General features: G+C 44.0%; 1 protein-coding gene across 1 annotated transcript in view; it reads left to right on the top strand.

The window, feature by feature from the left end:
- The first annotated feature begins 5509 nt into the window (after positions 1-5509).
- Gnaq (guanine nucleotide binding protein, alpha q polypeptide) overlaps positions 5510-25761 on the top strand; it is a 255837-nt gene continuing 235585 nt past the window's right edge. The window contains exon 1 of the mRNA NM_008139.6: positions 5510-6287. Within this exon, the coding sequence (NP_032165.3) occupies positions 6152-6287 (136 nt within the window). The 5' untranslated portion in view covers positions 5510-6151. The remainder of the gene's footprint in view (positions 6288-25761) is intronic.

A 25761-nucleotide genomic window follows, 5' to 3' on the forward strand; every position in this document is an offset into this window, starting at 1 on the left:
TTGACTCCCTGATGACGATTGACTTTCCTTGGTGAACCTACTTGATTGAGGCTTTGACACAGTGGACTGAGGGAAAGATTCAAGCTCTGATGGGTACTAAATGGCTAAGTGGGGTGGGGAGGTTAGAGGCCATCTTCCGTGTGGTTAATATTCATTTCCTTTGATTAAAATATCTACTTTTATTTCTTCTAAAAAATAAACTTTTTTAAAAAAGCATTGTCTTAGGTAGGGCTTTACTGCTGTGATCAGACACCAAGGCAAGTCTTATAAATTGAAGGGGGCTTACAGGTTCAGAGGTTCAGTCCATTATCATCAAGGCAAAAGCATGGCAGTGTCCAGGCAGGCATGATGTAGGAGGAGCTGAGTGTTTACATCTTCATCTGAAGGCTGCTAGCAGAATGCTGGCTTCCAGACAGTTAGGATGAGGGTTTTAAAGCCCACCCCCATAGTGATACACCTACTCCAACAAGGCCACACCTCCTAATAGTGCCATTCCCTGGGCCAGGCGTATACAAACCATCACAAGCATCAATTAAATAAACTCAGTGCTATTTCTAGGCTTCTTATTTCAGTAGGGAAAAAAACACAAAAACCCCCTCAGCCCTTTAGAGTTGTACATGAAACTCACGAAAAGAGATGAGTATAATGAGGTGAGTGAATATTTGATTTAGAAATATGGAAATAAGGAGAAATAAATGAATGCTGTGATCATTCTAGCACACTGACCAAAATTTCTGCTTTCTACTTAGTGCCTCATGTGCAATGCCCACAGGCAGGTATGTTCCTACAGGGGCTATGGATGGGTCCAGATGATGCATAGTGGGGCATAGCCTGTACTGGTCAGAACTGTTACTATAGGCCTGGAGTTTCTACTTCTGGGTTAGGATCCGAAATCCAGATTTCTTTCCTTTTCTCCTAATTCCTTCTTCTTTCTCCACCTCTTCCTCCCCGCCCCTTTTTTCCTTCTCCTGCTCCTCTTCTTCCTCAACTTTCTCCCTGCATCCCTGAGAGGGTCTCAGAAGCCCATACTGGCCTCAATCTATGTAGGCAAGGATGCTATTAGACATTTACTCCCCCTGTCTCTACCTCTAAGCATCGTGTTGGGATTGCAGACATGTGCTATAGCGTTTGCTTTGTGGGGTGCTGAGGATCAACTCTGGGGCTTTGTGTGAGCCAGGCAAGTACTCACTAACTTATCTACATGCCCGGTGCCACATTATTCTTCCCTTGATGTTCACGTTCTGGATGCTGGCTGAAATTTTTTTTTTAAAGTAAGCAACAGAGTCAAAAAAACAATACTCCTAGGTACAGTGGTGACTTAGAGTCCCAGATTTTCAAGAGGCTGAGGCAGGGGGCTTGCTTAAGCCCAGGAGTTCCAGGACTGCATGAGCAACATAGTGAGACCCTGCCTACAGAAAAAAAAAGTACACTTTGCGCCAAGCACAAACTATATTTGGATAAAGCCAGTGGATTGTCTGCATGCATATTCAGGGTGTGGTAACACAAGGCTGTCAAGAGGCACCCTGTTCCATCTAGAATATCTTTTGGATGTGCAATATATGTATTTTCTCTTGCAGGAGATACTGCTTTGTGATTGGTTTTTCATCTTCAAGTTGATCCTTGAAAGGCTTTCTTTTTACTAGACAGCTGTCATACTTTTTGTGGTTATGAGAATCTTCCTGTAGGTGGTGCCCTTTGCGGTTTTCTCATTTGACCTGGGTCAACTTCCTTCCTTAAGGCCAAAACCTATTTTACATCTTGGCCAGATAGTGGCGCTGGCAATTCTGCACAGAGCGGCTCTTTCCCAGCTGACCTAGCATCAGCAGTGTGTCAGACTTATTTCCAACTGGCCTCTTAGGTTCCCCACGCATTGCTTACCCATGCTCCCTGGTTGATTTTAAGGTTATCTGGGACTACACTCCAAATGCGTTGTGCTAACAATTCCTTTTTGATACATTTGTTTAGTATTACATAGTACTTTTCATTTCGCGTTGTTTATTTTCCTAGGCATGTGGGCTGTTAATTTTGTATTTTTTTAGTTGTGTGGATTGTCTACCCAAACAGATCCAAAAGTCTTTAGGAGCTCTGCATGGCTCAAGCACCTGGCATAATACAGTGCCGGAAAAGCAGTCTGCAAGTGTGTTTGCCAGTGGTGTAGGTGGTGGCATGCTTGTGCTTATTCAACATCTAAAGAATATATGTCCTAGGGCTAGAGGGATGGCTCAGAGATTAAGAGCACCATCTACTTTGGCAGAGGACATTCCTGGGCTCAATTCCCAGCACCCATATGATGGCTCACAACCATCTGTAAGTCAAGTTCCGGGAAATCTGATGCCCCCTTCTGGCCTCTTACAGGCACTAGGCACACCCATGGTGCACAGACATAAAAGCTGACAAAACACCCATGCACATGAAATAAATAAGAGTCAATTAAAAATAATATATGTTCTGGGCTGGGTATGGTGGTGAGTTCTATTGCTCTCAGCACATTTGAGGTAGATGGATATCTGTGAGTTCAAAGCTAGCCTGGTCTACATAGACTAGGCCAAAGAGGGGCCAATTCTAGTCTCAGCACTCTTTTGAGTCCTTGAGAACAGGAAAGTCCTTGCTCTCAGGCAGGCAGACAGAAACACAGACACACCCCACATATTATGAAGTAGCCATGATAAATGACTGGGAACAAAGGCACTGTACACAGCCTGCTGTCTGGGTTCCCCTTCAGGATCTCCTTTTCCTTTTCTTCTTGGACCCTGGAATCCCTCCTCCATTCCTTTAATATGTCTTTACTGATCTATCTTTCTTTCTTTCTTTCTTTCTTTCTTTCTTTCTTTCTTTCTTTCTTTCTTTCTTTCTTTCTTTCTTTCTTCTCAGGTCTCTGAAGGCTGGGCAATAAATTGGGGTGTGTGGGGTGGGTAGGCTTCTGAACTGGGACACCGCAAGGGAGATAAGAGTCTGTTTTCTCTGAAGTTCAATGCTTGTAGGATTTTGTGGTTTTGCCTTTCAGCCTTACGGTAATTGGCCTCGAGTTCTCAGAATGGCTTATCAACCCACAGTATGTCTCCAGTGATTTTGATTTGGAATTGTTATTTTAAAGTGGTGTACGTTTACGGTAGAGATTTTCTTTGTTCCTTTCTTCCTTTTTTTCTTCCCTCCCTCTTTTCCTTGCTTCCCCACAGGGTATCTCCTTCAGTAGGCCAGACTGCTATTCCAGATAAGACTGTGTGCTCGTACACCGAGCTAAGCCTATATGTTCTTTAGGGTACATTGAAATGCTTTTTACCTTTACCCCAATTTTTGTACAAATCAACTCCAGTTTTTTCTTCTGTATCCGTCCAGAGCTGCACCATGCCTTAAGACCACATGCCTATAGAGTTTGAGGACATGCTGTAGGCCCCGGGTGCTCCTCACTGCATCTTTACTGTATTTAAGCAGTTAATCCCTGCTTGTTGATTTAATGAACTGGAATTTTGTAACATGAGCCCTGTTCGGTTGCATAATTTAGAGTCTATTCTTCTAGAGCACACTCAACACCACTGTGAGTTTCTGTATGGACTCCATTTGTTTGATGTAAGTCATAGGGACACTTGCTTAGCAAATGCTTTCCAGATCCATCAAAGGTTTATGCTTGGAATTTTCTCTTCCTGTTTCCCTCTTGATGTCCTTATATAACTTTGTCCTGTGCATTGCTGGCATTCCTTACTTCCTGATTTCTTTCCAGTGAGTGATACGTTGATTTTTTTTTTTTTTTTTGTCAATTTAAATATCTGTACCAGGGCATGTCCCTGGGGCTGAGACAGAAGTGACAAACAAAGAGGTCAGTTAAGCAAAATATATTACTGACACTTTAAAGGCACAATTTGTCTCAGGGGCTCCTTAGGAAACCAGACATGAAATGTTGATCGTTTTGTTTTCCAGCTTGTTGTGTCTCTCTAGGACACACACACACACACCCCACCCCCACCCCCACGAGGGGGGGCTGGGTATTACTTGCAATTCTTGCCCAATTCTTCTATTTTACATTTCTGCCTTGGACTCTGAATCTTTAGTATCTAAATATTCATTTTCACAGCTAGTCTACACCAGCTCTGATGGTATTCATATAAAAGGGGTGAGAGGTTCACCTTCTTTGCTTCTTTGCTTCTTTGGCAAGGTATCTTTTTTAAAAGCAGAGTATTACATACAGACTTTACGTCCACAACTCCATCTGAGTCCTGGCATAGAGGCTGAATGTATGCATGCAGTGTATCACGGGGGTGGGGGGGTGGGGGTGGGGGTGGGGGTGGGGGTGGGGGATGGGGTGGGGTGGTGGTGGTGGTGGTGGAGAATAAGGCAAACCAGAGGAGAGACCTTGAAGTCCAAGACTTGTTTCATTCTTAAGTTGCAGCAATGGGTATGATCTTACATTGCAGCCCAGATCAACAGGAGCAGTTTATGAAAAGCATGAAATGTGGAGGCGCCCACTTCTATCTATAAAGTCAGGAAAAATAGTACGATTCTCCTCTTGATGTTTGAGACACACTGAATTGAATGAACCTTTTTTTTTCCCCAATACAACCTTGAATGAACAAGATATTTTCTATTTATTAGTAAACCACCTCAAATTAGAAGTATAAAAACCAAATAGAATTTTGCTCCAATGATACTAGTTTCTTCACTTTCTCCTATTTTATTCTCTCTCCCTCCCCCTTTTCTTTGCTACAAGGTCTCATACTGCTCAGGAAGCAATTCTCCTGCCTCAGCCTGTGGAGTGTGGAGTTTATGGGTGTGAGCCACCATATCTGTCTCTTTCATTTCATTCTGTACTACTTGGCGTTCTCCCAGAAGTCATCCTTAACTGTCACGGTGTAGAAGGGTCAATCCTACATTACCAGACTGTTTAACGTAGTGTGCTGGTAGGAAAACAGAAACCACCTCAGTGACCCGAAAAGTTGGAACGGATCAGGAGGCTCTTGGAAACTTGGGCAGCTTCTTTTTTTCTCTTTAGGATTCAGATTCCTATCTGGAGATAAGGAGGACAGTTCCGTCCACAGATCCCTCAGTAACCCCCAGAGAGCCAGTGACAATCCTTTCTCTTCCCTAGTAAAGAGCATCCCATCTTCTAAGATGGATCTTGGGTCAGAGGCCACTCGAGGCAGCTTCTTCCCAATGGCGTTTTAGAAATAGGAAAGGGCAGCCCGGCTGCAGAGAGGCCCGGAGCGCAGCGCGTGGGCTCCCGGCAGGGCTCCCGCAGCGCCAGCGGCCAGAGGGCAGGCCGAGGCCGCCATATTCTCGCCGACCACGCCCCGGCAGCCCAGCGGCAGCCGAAGGTCGGTGTCCGCCTGCCGGACCCGCTCCAACGGCCGTGACCGCCGCGCCGGAGCTCGCACAGAGGGAGGCGGCCGGCGAGCGGGGCGGGCAGTCGGGGGCGGGGCGAGGAGAGCGCGAGCTGTCCAGGAGGGGCCGCGGTCCCGCCCCTTGCGCTGTGCCCGCCCCCTGCGCCCGTCCTCCTCCTCCTCCTCCCGCCGCCGCCGCCCCCTCCCGGATCTGTGCTCCAGTTCAGAGAAAGGAGAAAATGTGTGTGTGTGGCGAGGGGGAGGGCGAGCACTGAGCAGCCGCGGCGCGCCTGGCAATCGGGCCGGGTGGGCGTCCGGCGGAGGCGGGGGCGGAGGCGGGGAGCGCGCGGCGGCCGGCTGCCCGGTTTGCGAGCGAGCCGAGTGGGCGCGGGCAGGCCGAGGGCGCCCGGAGCCGAGTCAGGCGGCGGCGGCGGCGGCGGCGAGGAGCGGGCGCGCCGGGCGCGCTGAGCCGTCGGCGGTCGCTCGCTGCGGGGCCGCCTCGGTGGATGAGCTCGGGCCGCTGGGCGCACAGCCTTGGGCAGCGTCGGCGGCGGCGCCTGGAGGGCCGCGCGCTCTCCGAGAAGGCGGCGTGTGAGCGCGGCGGGGCGCGGCGGCCTTTCCTCGCGCGTCCCAGGCTCCCGGCCCCGCTCGTTCCCGGCCCGCCTGGGCTGCGGGCCCGGCCGCCTCCTTTACCGCGGCTCCCCTGAGCTCGTCCCTGACGCGCGCCCGGGCGGCGGGGCTCCGCGGCCGCCGCTGCCTCGGGGGAGCGAGGGCGGAGGGCGTGTGTGCGCGCGTGTGAGCAGGGCGCCGGCGGGGCTGCAGCGAGGCACTTCGGAAGAATGACTCTGGAGTCCATCATGGCGTGCTGCCTGAGCGAGGAGGCCAAGGAAGCCCGGAGGATCAACGACGAGATCGAGCGGCAGCTGCGCAGGGACAAGCGCGACGCCCGCCGGGAGCTCAAGCTGCTGCTGCTGGGTGAGTGCGGCCCTTGGGCCCCGGTACCCCCCGCCCCGGCTCGCCGCTGCCCTCCCCACGCGCGTCCCCGGCCGGCACCCGCACCCGCACCCGCGCGCGCGCACCCAGGGGCCGAGGGCCGGGGCTCCCGGGCGCGGATCCGCGGCGTGCGCCTTTGGTGTCAGCTAGGGCCGTGCTCGGTGCACAGCGTCTGCGGGACGGCTGAGCGTCCGCGCGAGCGGCGCGGGTGGGCAATGGCGTGCAGTGCGGTGGTCGGCCAGCGTCCATTGTGGCGCGTTGTGGGGTGGAGAGGGAAGGGTGGAAACGGGGAGCAGACCCCGGTCTGGATTCTGCTAGGAAAGGTGCTGAGGAAGCCTTGGCTGGCGCTCCAATAAACCCGGGTTAACGTACTGGGCAGGGGCGGGGCGGGAAGACTAGCCCAAATGTGCTATACTGTAGCCACCAGGCCACTGACAGGAGTGACCCCAGAGAGTTGCATGGCCAGTGGATGGTGACAGGCGTCTCTATGAACCATTCCTTCCGGATAAAGATGAAGGATCCGGGAGTGTTGTACTGTGTGGTTGTTGACAGCAGACGGGTGTCTTTTGTTTAATGAGGCGACCCAGATGTATGCCTGAATTCACAGCAGTTTCTACTGGAAACCAGCGCAGCCTCTCAGTTACTCTCCTGGAAACAAACAGAAACCTTTTGTTTAAAACGGACATTTTAGTATCTTGCCATCTGGGCTCCAAGAAAAAACGGGAAGAGTGAGAGAAAATTTCCCTCTGATCGCGTTTAAAAAAACAAAACAAAACAAAACAACAACCCAACATTCTCCCTTAACATGAAATTAGCAAGAAAATGCTATTTTCAAATAGGAGCTATATTGATTATTATCTCCGAGAGAGTGTTCGGAATCAAGCGATCAGGGTCCATGTACAAGCTAGCATGACATAACTATTGCTATTGTGGTAGGAAGCAAGAACTGCTTTGCAGGAACAGGCCTGAAAAATGTCTGCACTTGTGTTTATTTGTTACCGCTTCACAAACATTTCTGTAAGAAAAGAATGTTGCATTGTTGGGATTTGAGAAGACACCCCCCCCCCCCCCGTTTTTTTCTTTTCATTTTTCTTTTTTTTGCTATCTGGAGCATTCCATGTGCTGGCTCCAAGAACCCATTACCTTGGGGCCTGGCTTGCTTATCGTCAGGAGCAAAATATCATAATCACACATGGTTCCCAATGCTGTTCCCTTCCCTTAACCAAGGTCTTTATATTGAAATCCAGTTAGGTAAATGTGCACATATAATGTGTTCATAAAGACTAGAAGGCAAGGGGCTGACTAGAAAGATGGGTTTCAGGGGGAATAAGCCAGAGCAATGGGGAAACTGGGTAAGCCTGTCCACCCTCATCATTTCTGTTTCTTCTCAAGGCTGAAAATGGAATGTCTTATCTTTTTTTTTTTTTTTTAATTGAGAAGGGAGAAGCAAGGGCAAGTGGGATAAATATATGTTGATCCAGTATACAATTAAGAGGAAAGACACGTGTTTTAGAGATTTTTCTCTTAGACCTGGCTTTTAATTTTCCTTTGTTTATAGTCTTCATATGTTTGTGTTTAGCTAGGAACAGGGCATTTGAGGTCTCATTGACCAAACTTATTTGCCTGAAATTTGACAGCTCCAGGTTTCCCAGCAGCTATGAGTTAGGTTTGTCAGAGGGCCTAGGTTTACATGCCTGAGAGGGGAATACACTTAGAGAGATGCTTAATTACATGCTGTGTATTTTAATAATATACCATGCTTTAAAAAACGAACGTGGAAGTGATTTCCCGAGGGGGAAACCCCCCCAGTTCTCCAGCTAAGAAAGTGGTAGCTGTAGGTGTGTGGCGGCCCTCCCGCACTGATTCTAGATGGAGCAGGGTTTAACCTGGCCCCACCTCACCCGTCAATGACAGGCTGTTGGAGCTGGTAGGAAACCTGCCACTTACTCAGCACCTACATCCACGAGCAACATTTAAAAACCATACAGTTCTCAGTCAGAAGCGGGCGCCCTGGACATCCTTAGCAACCACGGCTGCCCTCAGCCTGGAGGGGCTTCTTTCCCAAGTGCGGTATCCACACTGTTTGTGTAGTCATGATAGACATTAAGGGTAGACTTCTCTCTCTCTGTCTGGGTATGACTTTAGCAGGAAAATGAGTGTTGAATTGAACAAGGGAGCATCTGGGGGAGGGGCTCCTTCTTGGTGTGCTGCCTTGTGAGTAGTCTTCATTTCCTAGTTCTTTCATTCATTTTACCAACAGCCATCCAGAGGAGATCATAGAATGTATGTCATCACATTTTAAAGTTCTTTTTACATCTTTGATCTCTTATTTACATGGAGGGATCATGCTTGTGTTGAAGTTCTGTGTAAAATTGTTTTCAAAGTAAGTATTAACTCAGGGTTGACACTTAATGGGAAGGGTTTGTTCCACAGGGGTGCAATATATTGGTCACCTAATTATTTACTTATTAAAATATAGACGCATCACAAAACTGGTTATCTGACTAGATAATCAAGTGTGCCTGTAAAATCTGGGCTCTTTTGAGTCATTATCCATCAGTTAGGCCAGTGTGTTCCACATTTATTCTACAGAGCTTACACATTTTGATCTCATTCTTGAAGAATGATCTCTGACATTTATTTCATCACAGTCGAGAGTTTCATTTTAACTTAGTAACTTTTGTCTTATTCTATTTAGTTCCCTCATATTAGTGTTTGTTTTCTTTGACACCTCAAAGAAAACTTTGTATTCTATATAGGATATAAAGAAGATATTTGATACTCAACATTTACTAGGTATAGAAGTATATATTGTCTTGCCTATAAAATTGAATATCATGAATATTCATTAGATATTTTTGTTGGTGGTACATAGATCACAGCATTTAATTACTGATTTGTCTTCAAGTCTCTGAGGACCAAATGGCTTTAGGTCGTAGATATTCACTGGGAAATTTTATTCAGTTTCTTAAAGATATCTCGTCCCTCCTCATTGACCTGATCTTTTTACATGTGTTTAAAATCTTTACTCTGTAGACCTTAGTCATCAAATTAGCAATCCCTTTTTATTGATGGATTCTTTCTATTGAAAGGAGACAAGTTTAGGTCAGGCTTAACTGGAATATGCATTTGGTTTTTGAAAGGAATAAAATCGACATTTCAGCCTTTTTATATATTCCTTTCTGCAAACTCCTGAGGGTAAGATTGTGTTCTTTTGTTCACTTCTACATCCCAGCTTCTAAGACAGATCTGGAAGAATGGTCTTAATCAGTACTTGCTGATAATCATACGCTTCTTTGAGCCATGAGTTAGATGTGCATCCCAGCAGGGTGTGTATTGTGCTGGGTATGTTAGAATGGGAGTAGCATTTGATACTAGGAATCGAACCCAGAATCTCACACTTGCTAGGCAAGTGCTCCAACATGGAGCCCCCGCTCTCTTTTTACTTTTTGAGACAAGGCTCACTAAGATGTCAAGGGAAGCTTCCGATTTGTGTCCTACTTTATCCTCTTGACCAGTTGAGGTCATAGGCATGCACCATTAGCTCAGAGTCAGCCATGCTTATAGAATGTCAGTGTGAGGAAGACCTGTCTGTTCTATACTTTGGTTACTGCTTATACAGGCTAGTTCACACCTTTCATTCTATGTATGCATTTCTCCCATTACGCATTTGTCATAGTGAATTTTTAATATTCCTTCTCTGATTATCAAAACGATTTTTGTGATTAATGCATACATTGATATGCGGGAACTTCAGCTGGTTAAGTACAGACAGTTAGGAACTGGTATTTGTATTGAAGGTTGCAGGTGTAAAGCAAGAAGGGACCTGGGAGGCTGGGAGTTGGGGCTGTGTCCAACTTAAGTTAGAGAGAGTTGCTTTGTGCACATTTAAGCATCCTTCCAATTCGCTCTCAGTAGCTGTCAGGATTGGCTGCCCTGAACCCTCTAATGTAAACATATTGGAGATACCAAAATATGGTGTTGCTATAAAGACTGACAATTTTTTTCTTTTTAATGCCTTTTTAATCTTTAAAGTGTTTAATACATTTCTAAATAACAATGTTTGTTGGGATGTATTTCCTCCTTAAAACATACAAACAAACAAACAAAACAGAGAAAGCAAAATGTTTATATCCGAATGCTGAGATGGGACATTCCTCAGAAACCCAAGCTGTAGGGCTGACTGTGACGGAGCCTTCAGAGGAAGACTTTTTTTCATGGAGCTATGTGGATCGCTTATCTGTCATATACCTGTCAGTCCTGGACTAAGTCATTTCCTCATTAGAGAACTTTGGCCTAAGTTAAAACCCTGCTGTGAAGTTATGCTGTGTAAATCTGTTCAGACATATGTATGTAGGGGTAGAAAAGAGAATCAGAACAATTCAGGAGCTGTCTTGTTCCCGGGAATAAATCTGCTAGCTCCTTTTTTATTTAGAAAAACTGACTCAGTTCCTCTTTGCGAGGTGTTCAGTTCTCAGGAGTGTTTGGTAAAGATAGTTAGTGTTTGTATTTCAGATGAAATTTTAAGGACCTGAAACAGCTTTTGTAACTATGAGGCTGTATGTGATATGCTAAACTTAGCAGGAAAAGGGAAAAGATTTTTCTTCATGATCCAGGCAAGCTTTGTAGTAGAGGAAAAAATGAACAGAATTTTTCAGGCTGATTTTGCTCCTAGCATCCGTGATCAGTTTTTCTTTGAAGGGAGCTGTTCCTCTGTTGATGTTAGTGGACTGTTGATTGGTTGTTGAAGCAGAGACATAGAGAGCCAAGGAGATGTTGATGTTAGTGGACTGTTGATTGGTTGTTGAAGCAGGGACATAGAGAGCCAAGGAGATGTTGATGTTAATGGACTGTTGATTGGTTGTTGAAGCAGGGACATAGAGAGCCAAGGAGATGTTTTGAAAGAGAGAAGCCATTTTCAGGTTGGGAATGTTTCTCCTTGAGAAGGCGGAGGGGCTGTTGTTATCTGCAGACCTGTTGTGCAGGGGCTGTCTCCTGCAGGTCTGGTGTACTGGGTTGAGGCGGATGCATAGATTTGTAGTCGTAGATTTAAACTCCCATTTCCTGGCTGAAGAAGCAAGCCGTGAAGAAGCAGCAAAATGTAGGATCTCTGCAGTGGCTTTTAGGTAGTCATTAAGGTTGTGCAGAATTAATCCTAGGGAAGTGTGAAATAGCAATAGAAGGGAAGACGTACGGTTGTTGGTAATTCCGTCGGTGGCAGTAACTGAGTGCACAGTGAACAGAGTATTTTCTCTTGCTGAATGGAGTGACACGAGCAAAAGCTATTCTCAGATCCGGACAACTGTTCTGTGTCAGCAGCTGTAGCTAATGTAATAGAGGGCATTTCATGATCACATTTGATTTGTTATGTCACTGATATGTAGACGTCTGACTGATTTCTTATCTAATGAGTAGCAATAAGGCAAAAGGACCTACACGTACTGACAGGACGAATTAGAGTCTAAAGTGGTTGTGAATCTACATTATACAGAAAAACAAACTGTGAGCTCCAAACAGAATTTCCCATATTAGTTAGCCCTGTGGTCAGCCTTCATAGGTGTCATTTCTGAAGACAGCACTGAGTTTTTGCTAAAAGCCTTTATTTTTTCCTTTTTTTGTGCAGGGGATTGAACCTAAGGACCCAAGTGTGCTAGTCCATAGTGAGCTACACCTTAAGCCTCTTTATAGTTCAGTATTAAGAACAAAATTAGTATTGTCCATAAGTTAAATTATGAAGATCTCTCAAAGCCACTGACTAAACAAATACTTACCAATTACTGGAAAATAACTTTTCCTCCAGAATTTCCTCCTAGTTGTCCACATAATGAAATATTAAGCACTTCTGTGTGCAGTTATGTGCTACGTGAAACACTGCTTAGTTATGTGCCAACAGGAAGGACAGAGCAAGTCTCCAGCTTGTTTTTTCTTGGTTGTTGTCTGTGTTGCCTTGCTGGCTGGTTTTTTTTGGTGCTTCTTCATACAAAAGAAAAGGCCAAACATGTTATAGGGCACCGTAGGAGCCCTTCTGGAATTCACTCAGGCAGGGAAGGTGCTGGTCTGCAGAATGTGACTTCCTGAATGCATGTGCATTATTTGCACCGAACAGGTCAGCGTGTGCTTGTAACTGTGATGCTATTGATGACCATTGTTCTCTGGAGGCTCCTGGAGCGTCAAGATGGTGGCTCTTGGATCTTTATGTTTTAGCATCACACCAAGCATAGCTGATCTTACCTTGGCTTTAGTTCCAGTTACAGGAGTGTGGAGGCAGCTGGATTCCCACAAGAAAGAAGAGCAGTTGGAGGGAATAGATGCGAGTGTCCTGCTTTTCTCCGATGGGTATCTTCTGTCTGTTCACCATTTTCCACTCTCTTTGTCGAGTGGTGCCACCTAGGGCACGCAGTCAGAGGCCTCGTGTTTTAGGAGGTAGTGGAGTGCTTGTGGTCTCCCAGCTTCTCCTTCAGTTTACTGGTCACATTGCTTCAGGGTGAAAAGCAGTAGATACAGTTGTCCCGCTGGAGTGCTGTTAGACACACAAGACCTTTGAAATTTCAGAATCCCGTGCTCATTTATTACAAGGTTAATCTGGGATTGTGACCAGTTGGATTGCTTTAGAAACAAAGTAGTTTCAAGTAAGTGTTTAATGGATTGTGGTGCAGTTGGGGTCTGAAGTGTTATTAATGTCATTATATTCCTGAAACCTCACAGGAGGGAACAAGAACTGATCCACAAATGAAGGAAAAGGAGGTAGAGCGAGGCGCTTGGGCTCTGCTACAGGAAGTGAGCAGTTATGTTTAGAACCCAGTATGCATATTTCTTGGAGGTAACCTTGTGATTCCCCCTCACCCCCTCTTTGGAGTATTGAAAACATGAATGAATTGCTTCATCTAAGAATTTCCCTATTTTTCTTTTTGGTCATTACTTGTTAAAAGCTGGAATTAGAATTTCTTTCGTGTTTTAAAGCCACTGTTTTAAATATTCCTTTCTTATACTGTCTTTGCTGTATGGGCAGCAGTGTTATCCTTGGCTTCTTTACTGGCATTTGGCACTTGGTAGCTGCAGCTGTCTGGAAAGGCACTTGGGATTTGCCCAGCTTCTATTCAGACTTACAGGTGTGGGTGCTGTACCCCATATGAATATTACCATTCATTTATTCTCTTATATGCTAGTGAGGGTCTTTACACATCCCTGCATGAATATTTTCTCAGACTTAGAGAACTTCCCAGTTTTGTCAGACATCATGTGGCAATGAGCTGGTTGGGGAAGTTGAGTGTTTTGACACATTAAAAGAAAAGGGTTTGTGATCAGTAAAGGAGACAACTGGCTTTCTTTTGCACTTTCGTACTGTGGTCTGCAAAGCAAAATACGTCATTACCGAACACAATGTCAACTCCTTCTTCCTTCCTTTCCAGAGGGCAGGGACTTGAGATTGGTTCATGATTACCAGCAGAGAGTTAGTGAGCCAGTGCAGGATAATCTAATGGGCTGCTGGGTTTGCAAATAGGATACCGTGTGCTTGCTAGAATGGGGATGGTCTTGTGGGCTGTCAGCATGTGTGGTGTAACAGCACACCTTCCTTATGCAGTGCTTTGAGCACTCTGGTCTCAGTTACATGAGTGCCTTTCAGTTGTCTCTGTCTGATTGCATTTCTGTGCAGGTCATTAGGGAGGATGAGTTGTTAGACCCAGTCAGCCGAGGGTATGCTCTTTTAGGGGGCATGTATGTGTTTCAAGGTAAAGATGCAGTAGTATTTTTGCCACTTGCATTGATATTTTAGCATACTTCACAGAGTGCTTGCCTTGTAATATGTGTATATCCTTTCTGTACATGGCAGATGCAATTTTCCTCTTGTCCTAGAGAGATGACCCATTTCCTGCAACTTGTTCTAATAATACAGAATGACTTTAATTCTTTCTTGTTCGTAGTTTGCCCTTAAAAGAATTGCAGGGTACTTAACTCTTCACTCTGTAGCGCTTGTATATTTTTGAGAATTGACAAGTCACATGCCAGTTTGAAACAATGGCAGGTTGGCTTTGTGAAATAATCAAATGCTGTTACGGCGTGCTGTGGATCGTGCTGAATATCTTCCCCCAACCTGTAAAAGGCACTCTGCATTTCTGTCCTACTTGTCCTGAAATTTTTTCTCCCCTATAGAGTGATCTTAGGGGGTAATTCTGTTCATTTGTTTAGTTTGCTTGTTGTATGGAGACATAGAATGAAGAAATTAAAGGAGAAGGATTTCCAAGGACCATGTGAACTTCGGAACTCTTCTTTTCTGTAACCTTGGCTCTCAGGTACTTCGCTCTGTGGATGAGGGGTCTGAGTATGTGGGAGTGGGGAGGGCACCTCCTCCCAATTCAGGAGCTTTACAAGGAAGCATTGCCAATCTAGTGGGTCCTGATTTGGATCTCTCTCCTTGCTGCAGTAAGTCCTGTGTGATACAAGCAGCCCTGCTAATGGCGGTGGTGGGAAGGACTGGGTGCTCAGTAAGCAAGGCCTGAGACTGAGGCCTTAGCTGCCCAGCGCTCCCTCCTGCTGCCTGGCATGCTGCTGATAATGGCTCTGTCTTCACAGGGAGTGGTATCAAAATCCTTCTGTCATATCAGCATGAGTCTCCTGCTTCCTGCAGGAAAGGCAGTATCCTGGGCGGCGGCATGGGGTGGAGCTGAGAGGCCTCACTGTGCCCTGTCTGCTTAGGCAAGGGTCTTTTTTTGTTTTTTTTTAAAAACTACCCATGCCAGCTTCTTCTTACTTGATCCTTTAGTTGTCTCACTGGGCTAGTTTACATGTAATCTCTGCTCCCCATTTTCTGTGAGTGATCATTGGCGGGGCTTGTGAAGTGGGCATTGAGGGCTTCATATTCCAAAGAGGGACACGGGGACACAGCTTGGGGATTGGGGCAGGGATGGACCTCTTTTACATTTGAAGCTAGCAGGAAAGATGCATCAGTAAGTAGAGCGTTTGTGCTCATCATCATTACATCACGGTACCCTATCTTCTTAGGGCTTGAACACAGGAAAATGTCTGTGACAGGGATCTGTGTAGAAGGAATGTCATACCTTTTTGTTTTAGATGTATTTGATGCTCTGACCGCTGCACCATTCTAGTTGGCATGTGCACAGTTAAGAGGAACCTTAAGAATGCAACTTCCTGTGTCACTTGTCTATCTCTAGAAGGGCTGTGGTCAAAGAAGCAACATCAGGATTCTCACTGAGGTCTTGGGAATGCTGAGAAGAGCCAGATCTGCAGAGGTGCCAGGCTCTGACTGACTCTGCCAAGCAAGCCCTCCTTTCCTTGGGCTGTTGTCTTCTTGTCATCTCAGTATCAGGCTCTTGGCTTTGCTCTTGGGTTTGTGGTTGCACAGTCTTAGGGCCAGAATGGTCCCAGGGCAGAGGACAGAGATGGGACCCAAGGTGTGGAAAGGCAGAGGGTGCTGCTGTGGTAGGGCCCTGTGGCTATGTCTTCACCAATCTCTGATGGAGAGCACAGAACAAAGGAGAAATGTCAGTTGCTTACTCCGTGGCCTCTGTCACAAAGAGCAGGTCAGTGCTGCATCTCCAGCTCGCTCCCTAGTGCACCCGTTGATCTGCCTTCTCTCCTCATGGTGCCGTTCCTCTCAGGTGGTGAAGTGGGAGATATACAGTCAAGGAAGCTTGGGTTGGCTGGGAGGACTGTGTGTTGTTGTCACTCTCCTGCAGAGTAGAAATAGCACAGAGCTCATGCACAGCAGAGTCTTAGAAAGAGCCATTCACATCGAAAAAGAAAGTTTGCCGCGCGGCTGCACCGCGGCTTTTCTTATTTTTTGTTTTCTGACAACTCTTTGAGGTACTTAGCAATATGTTCTGAGAACCCTGCTCTCCTGTAATAAGTTATGAGGGAGTGTCTTGAGCCATCCTTGTCCAGGAAATGCTTTTATTTGGCTTGTTTCTCCTACAGCCGAGCACATTTCAGTTGCCCAAAGCAACAAGAAGATAAGCAGTATCACGAGCCATTGTTGCCAGAGAGATTCATCCTCATGTAGAGGCTTGTCTTGCAGAAAGAACTTAGGCATTTCAGCCTTGGCACTATCAAGGAGGTCACCATCTTTAAATCTCTTGCAGGCTTTTTTCTTTTTCAGGCTAGTCTTGAATTCATTATGTAGCAGAGCTCACCATGTAGCCGAGGAGGATGATTCTGAGTTCCTCTGCCTCCTAAGTTAAGTGCTGGGTTTATAGGCCTAGACCACCATGCTCAGTGCAGAGTGGTACTGGGGATGGAACCCAGGACTTCCTGCATGCCCCTCTAATTGAGCCATATCCCCAGTGCTCTAGTATAGATGCTAAAAAGACTTGAATATGGGCCTGCACACTGAGCCTTGAGCCCACACCAGGTGGTTGCTGAGCCCGTTGTTCTATAAGCGAATTACCTGAACCCTCTTCCTTAACATTTTCCAAGAATGCCTAGTGCCTGTTTCTAATGGACCAGCATTGAAAATGGAGCTGCACAATAAAAACTGCATGGGATTTCTTGAGTCAAAATGTGGGTAAATATGTTTTGAGAAAATGAATAATTTGAAAGAACTGGGTGCTAGAATAAAAAGATACAATCTCTAGTTTCACGACTCACTTTTTGATGAAACGAAAGATCTGCCTTAACTCTGAGCCCTTGTAGCATGATCCTGGCTTGCATCGGTGAGTTTGGAGGGAAAGGAACTTGCGGTGTCCAACAATCAGTGTTGTGTGCCTATTCTTACCTTTTTTAAATTTTGAGACAGGCTTTCACTCTGTAGCTCTGGCTGTCCTGAACTCACTGTGTAGGCCAGGCTACTCTCAGATTCACAGAGCTCCACCTGCCTCTGCCTCTAGAGTGAGTGCTCATTCATATATTTCTTATATTGGGGTCATTTAAGATGTTCCCTTAGAGGTGTCAATGCTAGACACTGTCTTTTATCACCAGTGACAGGTGCCATAGCTTTTCTGGGATTCTGATTAGCTTCTTGCATTTTCTTGGTAGAGTTGTTTCATTACAGGAAACGATAAAACCAAAGACCTTTGAGAAACATATTTTTTGTAGAACTTCTGCTCCAGACCATGCATACATTGGGAACCGAGTCTTCTCTAGGGTTTTCCTGAATCCCTAGAGTCTGAGTTACTCAAATTACAATGTATCTGAGGGCTAGTTAGTTAATGCCTTGTGCATCAGTAGACCCAAGTCACCTGGTTACAGAATTAACTTTCATATTTATATAAATTTAATAAGGGTATTCTTCCTTGGTATTGAATTTATATTCTCTATTTAGAATTAAGAGATGAACACTTAATATTTTCTCAGGTGGTTTAGTTCTTTCTAATATAGTAAAAAAAGTGAGAAAAACATTGTACTTAATATAAAGTTTAAGTGAGACAAGAAAACGTTTTTTTCACTTGAAATTTTTTATACTCTTAAATATATTTTTATGTTAACCTTTGAATATATAACACTCCATTTTGTTAATTACATTTTTGTCCTTTGTTCATTTATAGAAGTGTAGTTTTTTTCACACACAATTGAAAAAGTGGTTTTAAGATTAATTCATAATTATATCCAGAATGTTCCAATATAATCTAGAGCTATGGCCTTTTCCTGGGCGCTGTTCTTTCTATTCTGTTGTGTTTTTAGTGTTTCTGTACAGGTGTGACCACACCCCTGCAGTTTAATACTGTAGTGAGCATGCTCTGTGTGGTGTGACACAACTGCAGTTGTGAGCATGCTCTGTGTGGTGTGACAGAGTTCACATCTACATCTGAGATGGGTGTATGATGCTCCAGGTAGAGAAATTACATAAATTTGTTCAGTTCTTTTAAGAAATATTTTATACTTTGTATATAAGTGCTTTACCTTCATGTATGTGTATACCATATGTGTGCTTGCTTTCCATGGAAGTCAGAAGAAGGCATTCAGTCCCTTGGAACTGGACTCACAGATGGTTGTGAACCACTGTGTGGGTGCCGGGAACTGAGCCTGGGTCCTCTGCAAGGGCAACAGTGCTCGTAATCACTAAGCCACTTCTTCAGCCTAGCAGTTCTTTTCTGTTTTGACATGTAAGTTTTACTCTTTCTTTCTTTCTTTCTTTCTTTCTTTCTTTCTTTCTTTCTTTCTTTCTTTCTTTCTTTCTTTCCTTCCTTCCTTCCTTCCTTCCTTCCTTCCTTCCTTCCTTCCTTCCTTCCTTCCTTCTATTTGTTTTGGAGACAGGGTCACCCTGTAGCTCTGGTTGGCCTGGAACACTGTGTATATCATGCTGGACTCAAACTCCTAAGAGTGATTTCAAAGAACCCCACTTCTCTGCTTTCTGAGTGCTGGGGTTAAAGACATTCACCACAATGCTGATACTCAATGTTTCTTTTTCAAATAATACCTGATGAAGTTCTGGGTAGGTAGTTTAAAAAAAAAGATATATGTAGAATATATATATTTTCTACTTCTGGGTCAGAAGATATGAAAAAACAATATCATTCCTAAACAATTGTATTTAATTCCCACTGTGAGCTGTATTATGGGGAACCATTACATTTGAAATCTAAAAATCAGTATTCAATCACTAGTGACAGTCATCATGGCTATATTTATTTTTAGTTGAATTTCTAGGGTTTTTTTTTTTGTTGTTGTTGTTGTTTTGACTTGTAGCCTCATTTCTTTTGCTTATTTATGTGCTCTAAGCATACAAATGAGATTAGCTTTTTGTCATATATCCTGCAGTTGACATAACTTGTTTGTTGATTGATTTTTTTCCCCTTTGATTTTGTATTATTCAGTAGGTTTTTTTATATTATTATTATCAAGCCACATTTGTTGATTTTTTTGGTATATTCTATTTTAAAATGAAAATCTTGTATCCTAGATACTGCATGAAAATCCTATTGTTTCTTTGTGTACACACACACACACACACACACACACACACACTCTAAATAGAATGTAGCATTATTATTACTATGGTATGGTTCTTTTTGAACATTATAACGAAGTATGCATGTCATTCACATTGTCCATAAGCTGTACAATATGTAATATCTTATTCAGTAATATATACTGTGCATTCTTATGTTAGTATAAAAAGTTCACATCATAATTACAATGCATTTTAGCATTGTAGTGTTATGGTGTGCATGTGTATATGTGTGTATATAGATTTCTGTGGTTGAACCCAGGGTCTGGCACATGCTGGGCACAGTGTTCTATCCAGAGGGCTTCCTGTCCCCAGTGTATTTGAATCATATAGAAGGTGGCTAGTTTGCATCAGCTCGGAAAAGCTGCTTCTATAAGTTTCATCTCAGCTTTACAAAACCCAGTGCCTTCACTTTGGCAGTTTGAAATTTGCTGTGGTAGGAGTATTTACCATAGAAATTGGCAAAAACGATACAAATCAGCAGCCAGAAGAGCTGGTTATATCACTGTTTGTACTTGATGAAATTTTACTTTAATTTCATCAAGACAATTTTAGAAGCAGTGCTGTAGTGACTGTTGTAGGGGATGCCTGTTTGTACACTTGTGTGATACTTACTGCCTTAAGCTTATTTAACATTTGATTCTGCTTTTCAGAAGAGTATACATGGGCTTACTTTCATGCTTGTTGGCAGTGTTACTGCTTTGGTCCATTTTAGCCCCCACTGGATTTTGACAGTCTGACAGCCATTAAAATGATCTTGTATTTATTTGCGTTTTATTGAACAGGCTTCTGTTGTGTAATCTATGTATTCTTTTCTAAATTGCCTACAGAACACACTAACAAAAAATGCCCTAAATTGTATCTTAAAAAAAAAAAAAGAAAAAAAACCCTAACAAATGCATTAGTTATTTAGAGTACTAAGAATCACTTTATCTTATTTTTTATTTTTATTTAAAATATTTTTTCATGCAGTATATTTTGATTATATTTCTTTCCCTCTTCCAACTCCTCTCAGATCCTTCCCACCTCCCTACCCAACCAACTTTATGTGCGTGTTCTCTCTCTCTCAAAACCCACAAAACACAAGTATGAAAATGAAAAATTAAAACAAAATGAAAAAATAGTTCACACAGAAAAAAACATGGAGTTCATTTTATGTTTGCTAGCACCTCCCAAGCATGGGGCGGGGCCTGGCCTGAGTGCGGCTCTTGCGCCAGCCCGCTGACACTCCAGCATAGAGAACTGGTTGCCCTTTGCCAGCATGTATCAATTACAAACAGCTTCTTGGTTGCGGGTGGGACCTTATGTCTACTTTTTTCACTCAGTGTTGGATCCCATCTGGCTAAAATTATACAAGTTTGGTTCTGCTGCCAGGCTGGGTGAGTTCTTATGTGCATTGTTTCTTTTGTGTCTAGAAGAAACTATTTCCTTGAAGTCATCCATCACTTCGGGTTCTTAGAATCTTTCCACTGCTTCTGCACAGATCTCTGAGTCTCGAGGGGAGCCTCTGATGAAGGCATCCCATTTAGGACTGAGTGTTCCAAAGTCTCTCATTCTCTGTATATTGTTATTAATTTCTATCTAGTGCAAGAAAAAGCTTCTTTGGTGAGAGTTGACTGAAACTTTGATTTGTGGGTATAGTAATAGGTCATTAGGAGTCATTTTATTTTTATGTTCCTTTGGCAAATAACAGTAGTAGGCTAGGCCCATGACCTATTGAGTGTTAGGTTTTTGACGGCGTTAGCAGTTTCAGGTATGGGTTCCATCTCAAGTAAATTCAGATTGTAAGAAGCGCTTAGTTATTCCCATGACATAAGTGCCAATGTTGTACTGGTATGTCTTGCAGCCAGGACACGGTTGTAGGTTCAGGGCGTGTAGCTGGATGAGAGTGATGACTGCTTTTCTTCTGTGGTAGTATGTATCTTTCAGCACTGTGAACACTAGTCAGCAGGGTAAAGCTTCTGTATTTGATGGCACGCGGAAGTGCTGTCTTTAGCGATAGGGCCTTACTGCCAAATTGTGGAGAACAACCAATTACCTTGGTAGTAGCCTGTGATATTTGTGTGGGAGGTGAGGTGGGATTCATGGGACCCCTTTAGTCATGATGTAATCATGGCACTGGAGCCTTTACTTGCTGGCATACAATGTCACGATGTCCATTTGGGGCATTGTCTACCCCACTATATGGTGACTTCATTTAGATTCCTTTCATATATGTATATATTTTAGGCAGCTTTTATAAAGTAGGTTTCCATATGGCCTTTCAAATGGACTTTGTGTTAGTTGCTGCCTATTCAGCATATCTTGCTGGTGTGTGCTACCATAACTGGCTTAAAATCACTTTAAACTTAAACATTATTAATGTATTTATAGAACTTCAAAAGGATGCCCTAGGCCAAAATCTCATGGGGTTGGGTGAGAACAGTCAGGCCATCCAACAGACTTTGCTGTATGTAAAATTGTACTGAGCAGAGAAGTTTCTAATTGTGTGAAGCCTCGTTTGTCAGTTTTCTTAGTTGCTTCTACTTTCATTGTCAGATGTTAAGAAACCATGGTTAAAATCCAGGGTCGGTCGTGAGCGGCCCCCTTTCAGTTGTAGTGGGAGTTTTACAGCTTTACTTGGGTGGTGTATGCCATGTTTTGGTCCAGTTTGGTCCAGTTTGACTTGATCTTTGCATCTGGTATCAGGTAGGGCTCTGGCTTTTTTCTTATTTTGTGTTTGAGACAGAGCCCTTCACTGTGTTACCTAAATTAGGCTCTAACCTGTTGTGTAGCTCAAGCTAGCATCAAAATCCTCTTCCTCTAGCATCTGGTATTTTCTATTTTTATCATGTATACTTGGTTTCTTGGTCACTGCCACATATGTACTTGTCTTCTCTGTTCCTTCCCCTCTCTTCCCTCCTCTCTCTCTGTTCCCCTTAGTCCCTTCCCCTTTTCAGTTTTCTTGAGACTGGGTCTCATGTAGCACAGGATGTTCTTTGTCAGCCTGATCTTCCTGCCTCAGCCTTCCAGGGGCTGGAACTGCAGGTGGAATCTCTACATTCAGCTTGACTTCTAACTTTAGTGCTTTAAATATGGGTGTTATGTCACGCTCTTTATCAGAGGGTTGACTTGTGGCTCTTGGATGCTCTTGGATGCTCTTTCCTTCCCTTTTGTTGTATTTGCTCTAGGTCTTGGCACTTTTTCTATGACTCATTAAAGTCCTTCAGTTCTTTATTGTTTTCTTGACTTAAGTTAGATAAGGCTTTGCATTTCTCTTCTCTTTGTTATCTTTGTTAGAAGTTCTAAACTTACGATATTCATCATTACTCCTTTCTCTTTAATTTTCGGTTTTCTGGGACAGCCTCGTGACACATATGAACTGTCCTTGAACTTGTGTCCCCTGCCTGAGCCTCTCTGCAGTGTAGGCATTGTAGGAGTGAGGTTCTGTTATTTATTCCTCATTTTATGTCTTTTAGACAGAATATGGCCTGTATGGTTTTCATATTTTAGAATTTGTTACCGACTAACATATAGTTGAATTTTGTTCTGTTAACACAAAATACGTACATATAGACACATGATTATTAATGAAGTTAAAGGATTGTGCCGCTACACTGGACATTTTCTATTCTACTTACTAGTGCTACTTTCCAAGTTTTAAAAATAATTAATTAATTTTGTGTGAGTACGTGTGTATGCTTGGGGGAGTGGGGGTCAGAAGACAATCTGCAGAGTCAGTCTTCTCCTTGTACGGCGTATGTTCTGGCTCTGAGCTCGGGTCGTCAGCCGTGGGAGCAAGGCTTAAGTCGCTGAGCCTCGCTGCTGGCCCCGAACTAGGTTTTAGTTGTATTTTCTATGTTGATAATTTCAGAGTGTTGTAATCCTTTGTTTGTTTGTTTGTTTGTTTGTTTGTTTTGTTCTTTTCCTCTTCTTTCTGTTTTGCATTGTAGCCAAGACTGGCCTGGAACTCACAGAAATCTATCAACCTGCTCTGCATCACAGTACTGGGGTTAAAGATGTGGCCTCCAGGCTGTGCAGGCTGGTTTTAACCTTACTATTTTGGTACCTTATATAGCTTCCAGTAGCATCACACGTGTTATTGCTCAGCTTATCAGCTTCCGAGAAGACGAGTGTTTATTATGTTCCCATCCTGTGTAGCAGACAGACTTGCTTGCCTGGACCGGCAGTGGGCATACTGTTCTCCAGTCCAGGGTACCATTGGGGGCAGAGCTGACCAGCTCAGTTTACACAGAAATACTTTATTGACGGCTTGCTATGGCTGTTTTCAGATAAATCTCTTTTTCTGAAAGCAGACATTCTGGCTGTAACTCACTCGTCCCCCGATCTGTATGTATAACTTCTGTTCTCTGCTTTCCCAAGTGGTTTATCTGTGTGTTGTGCATTTTATTCCTGTTGTTTATTGTAAACATACAGGCAGTACGAGGCTCAAAACTGTTCTTCGTATCTTACTGGTAAGTGGTAACAGTAACATTTTAATTTATGCATATTTTATTTCTGTAGTAGTCTTTTCAGAGACAGCAGTGAATGTATGGAGTTATAAACAGTCTAAGAACATTGCAAACTTGTGAATTATTAAGGGCATTTTTTTTTCTTGGTCTGTGTTTTATGCATGGTCTTTTTAGTGGCTAAATGTAGAAAATCCTGAATTCCCTTAGTTCGACTATAGCAGGTGTTTGCCAGTAGGCTCTTCAGGACTGTTGCTGTGTTTATAGAGTTCTGCCCTATTCCTGGGAAGAGCTGCCTGACCATTCAGACATGTTGTCTTATCTTCCTGGCTTGCCCTTCTCTGCAGGCTCTCCCTCTCTTCAGTGCCTTTTTTTTTTTTTTTTTTTTTCTTATAAAGGACAGCATTTAATTGGGGCTGGCTTACAGGTTCAGAGGTTCAGTCCATTATCATCAGGGTTGGAGCATGGCAGTATCCATTCAGGCATGGCAAAGGCAGAGCTGAGAGTTCTACATCTTCATCCAAAGGCTGCTAGTGGAAGGCTGACTTCCAGGCAACTAGGGTGAGGATCTTATGCCCACACCCACAGTGACATACCTACTCCAACCAGGTCACACCTATTCCAACAAGACCACACCTCCCTGGTCCAAGGATATACAAACATCACATTCCACTCCCCATAGAGAGTTCAAAAATATGAGTCTATGGGGGCCATACTTAAACATAGCATGATGCAAAATGCATTAGTCCAACTTTCAAAGTCTCATAGTCTATAGCAGTCTCAACAATGTTAAAAGTCCAAAGTTCAAGGTCTCTTCTGAGATTCATTCAATCACTTAAATGTAATCCTCAAAGAAAGACAGGAAACCAGCTGGGCAAACTCCAAACACTGCATCTCCATGGATGATGTCAAAGCATCAGATCTCCACTCCTTTCTCATCTTTGTTGACTGCAACAAACTGCTTTCTCCTGGGCTGGTTCCACTCCCTGTTAGCAGCTTTCCTCAGCATGTATCCCATGGCTCTGGCATTTTTAACATCTTTGAGTCTCCAAGGCAATTTCAATGTTACAGCTTCTTGTTTCAGTGTCTGGGATTCCACTTGATCTTTTGGGTTCCTGCTAAGGGCTGACATCACTTCTCCATCTCTGTCCTCTGTAGCACTATGGGGGCCATACTTAAACATTCCCTTCCTAAGCTCAGGTTGATCCACTCCACTACAGCTGCTGTTCTTGGTGATCATCCCATGGTACTGACATCTCCAATACACTGGGGTGTTCCACTCCAACTTGGCTTCACCGATAGCCTCTCATAGACTCTCTTCATGGTGCCAAGCCTCAAATCTTTTGTCTGACCCTTTCAGCCCTGGGCCATCAACTGCAACTGAGGCTGCACCTTCACCAATGGCCTTTCATGGCCTCTCTCTCACAGTGCCAAGCCTCAGCTGCTCTTCATAACCCCTTCATGCTTTCAAAACCAGCACCACTTAGTGACTCTTTCCCATTACCAAGTACAGCTGCAGAGGGAAATGCAACCTTGACTATCTCTGGAACACAGCTTCTATGTGCTCACAGAAAACACTTCCCAGAAGATTTCGCCTCAGTGATGCTGGTCTCTTCTTAATCACTGCAGTAGTTCCTTCTCTTAACTCTAGAGCCAGAGCCACAAGGCTGAAGCTGCCGAGTTCTGCTGCTTGCAGAAATTAGAACATGACCTGCTTGTACTATTACATTGTCACTGGCTTTCTGTTTTCCAAATCCTCCACTGCCTAAGCTTGGCTATCCTGGGTCTTGCTCTGTAGATTGGCCTTGTACGCAGAGATCAGCCTGTCTCCTGGGATTAAAGGTGTGTACAACCATGCCTGGATCGAAATTTAGTGGGGTAGGATCTTGCCCCAAGTCCCACTCCCTTAATCTGTTATCTCCTAGAACACAGGATTTTGCTCCATTTCACTTCCTGGTACCCCTTTAATACTCAAACCATATATTTTATATTTTTCCTTTCTAAGCTTGCTATGCTTCTTCAGACTTCTCTTTGTGAGACTTGACCAGAGAACAAAGTCACTACTGGGCTTTTTTGAAACTTCCTTTGTCAATGAAATTAATCTAAG

The sequence above is a fragment of the Mus musculus genome, chromosome 19 (genome assembly GCF_000001635.26).
Source record: "Mus musculus strain C57BL/6J chromosome 19, GRCm38.p6 C57BL/6J".
Taxonomy (NCBI): domain Eukaryota; kingdom Metazoa; phylum Chordata; class Mammalia; order Rodentia; family Muridae; genus Mus; species Mus musculus.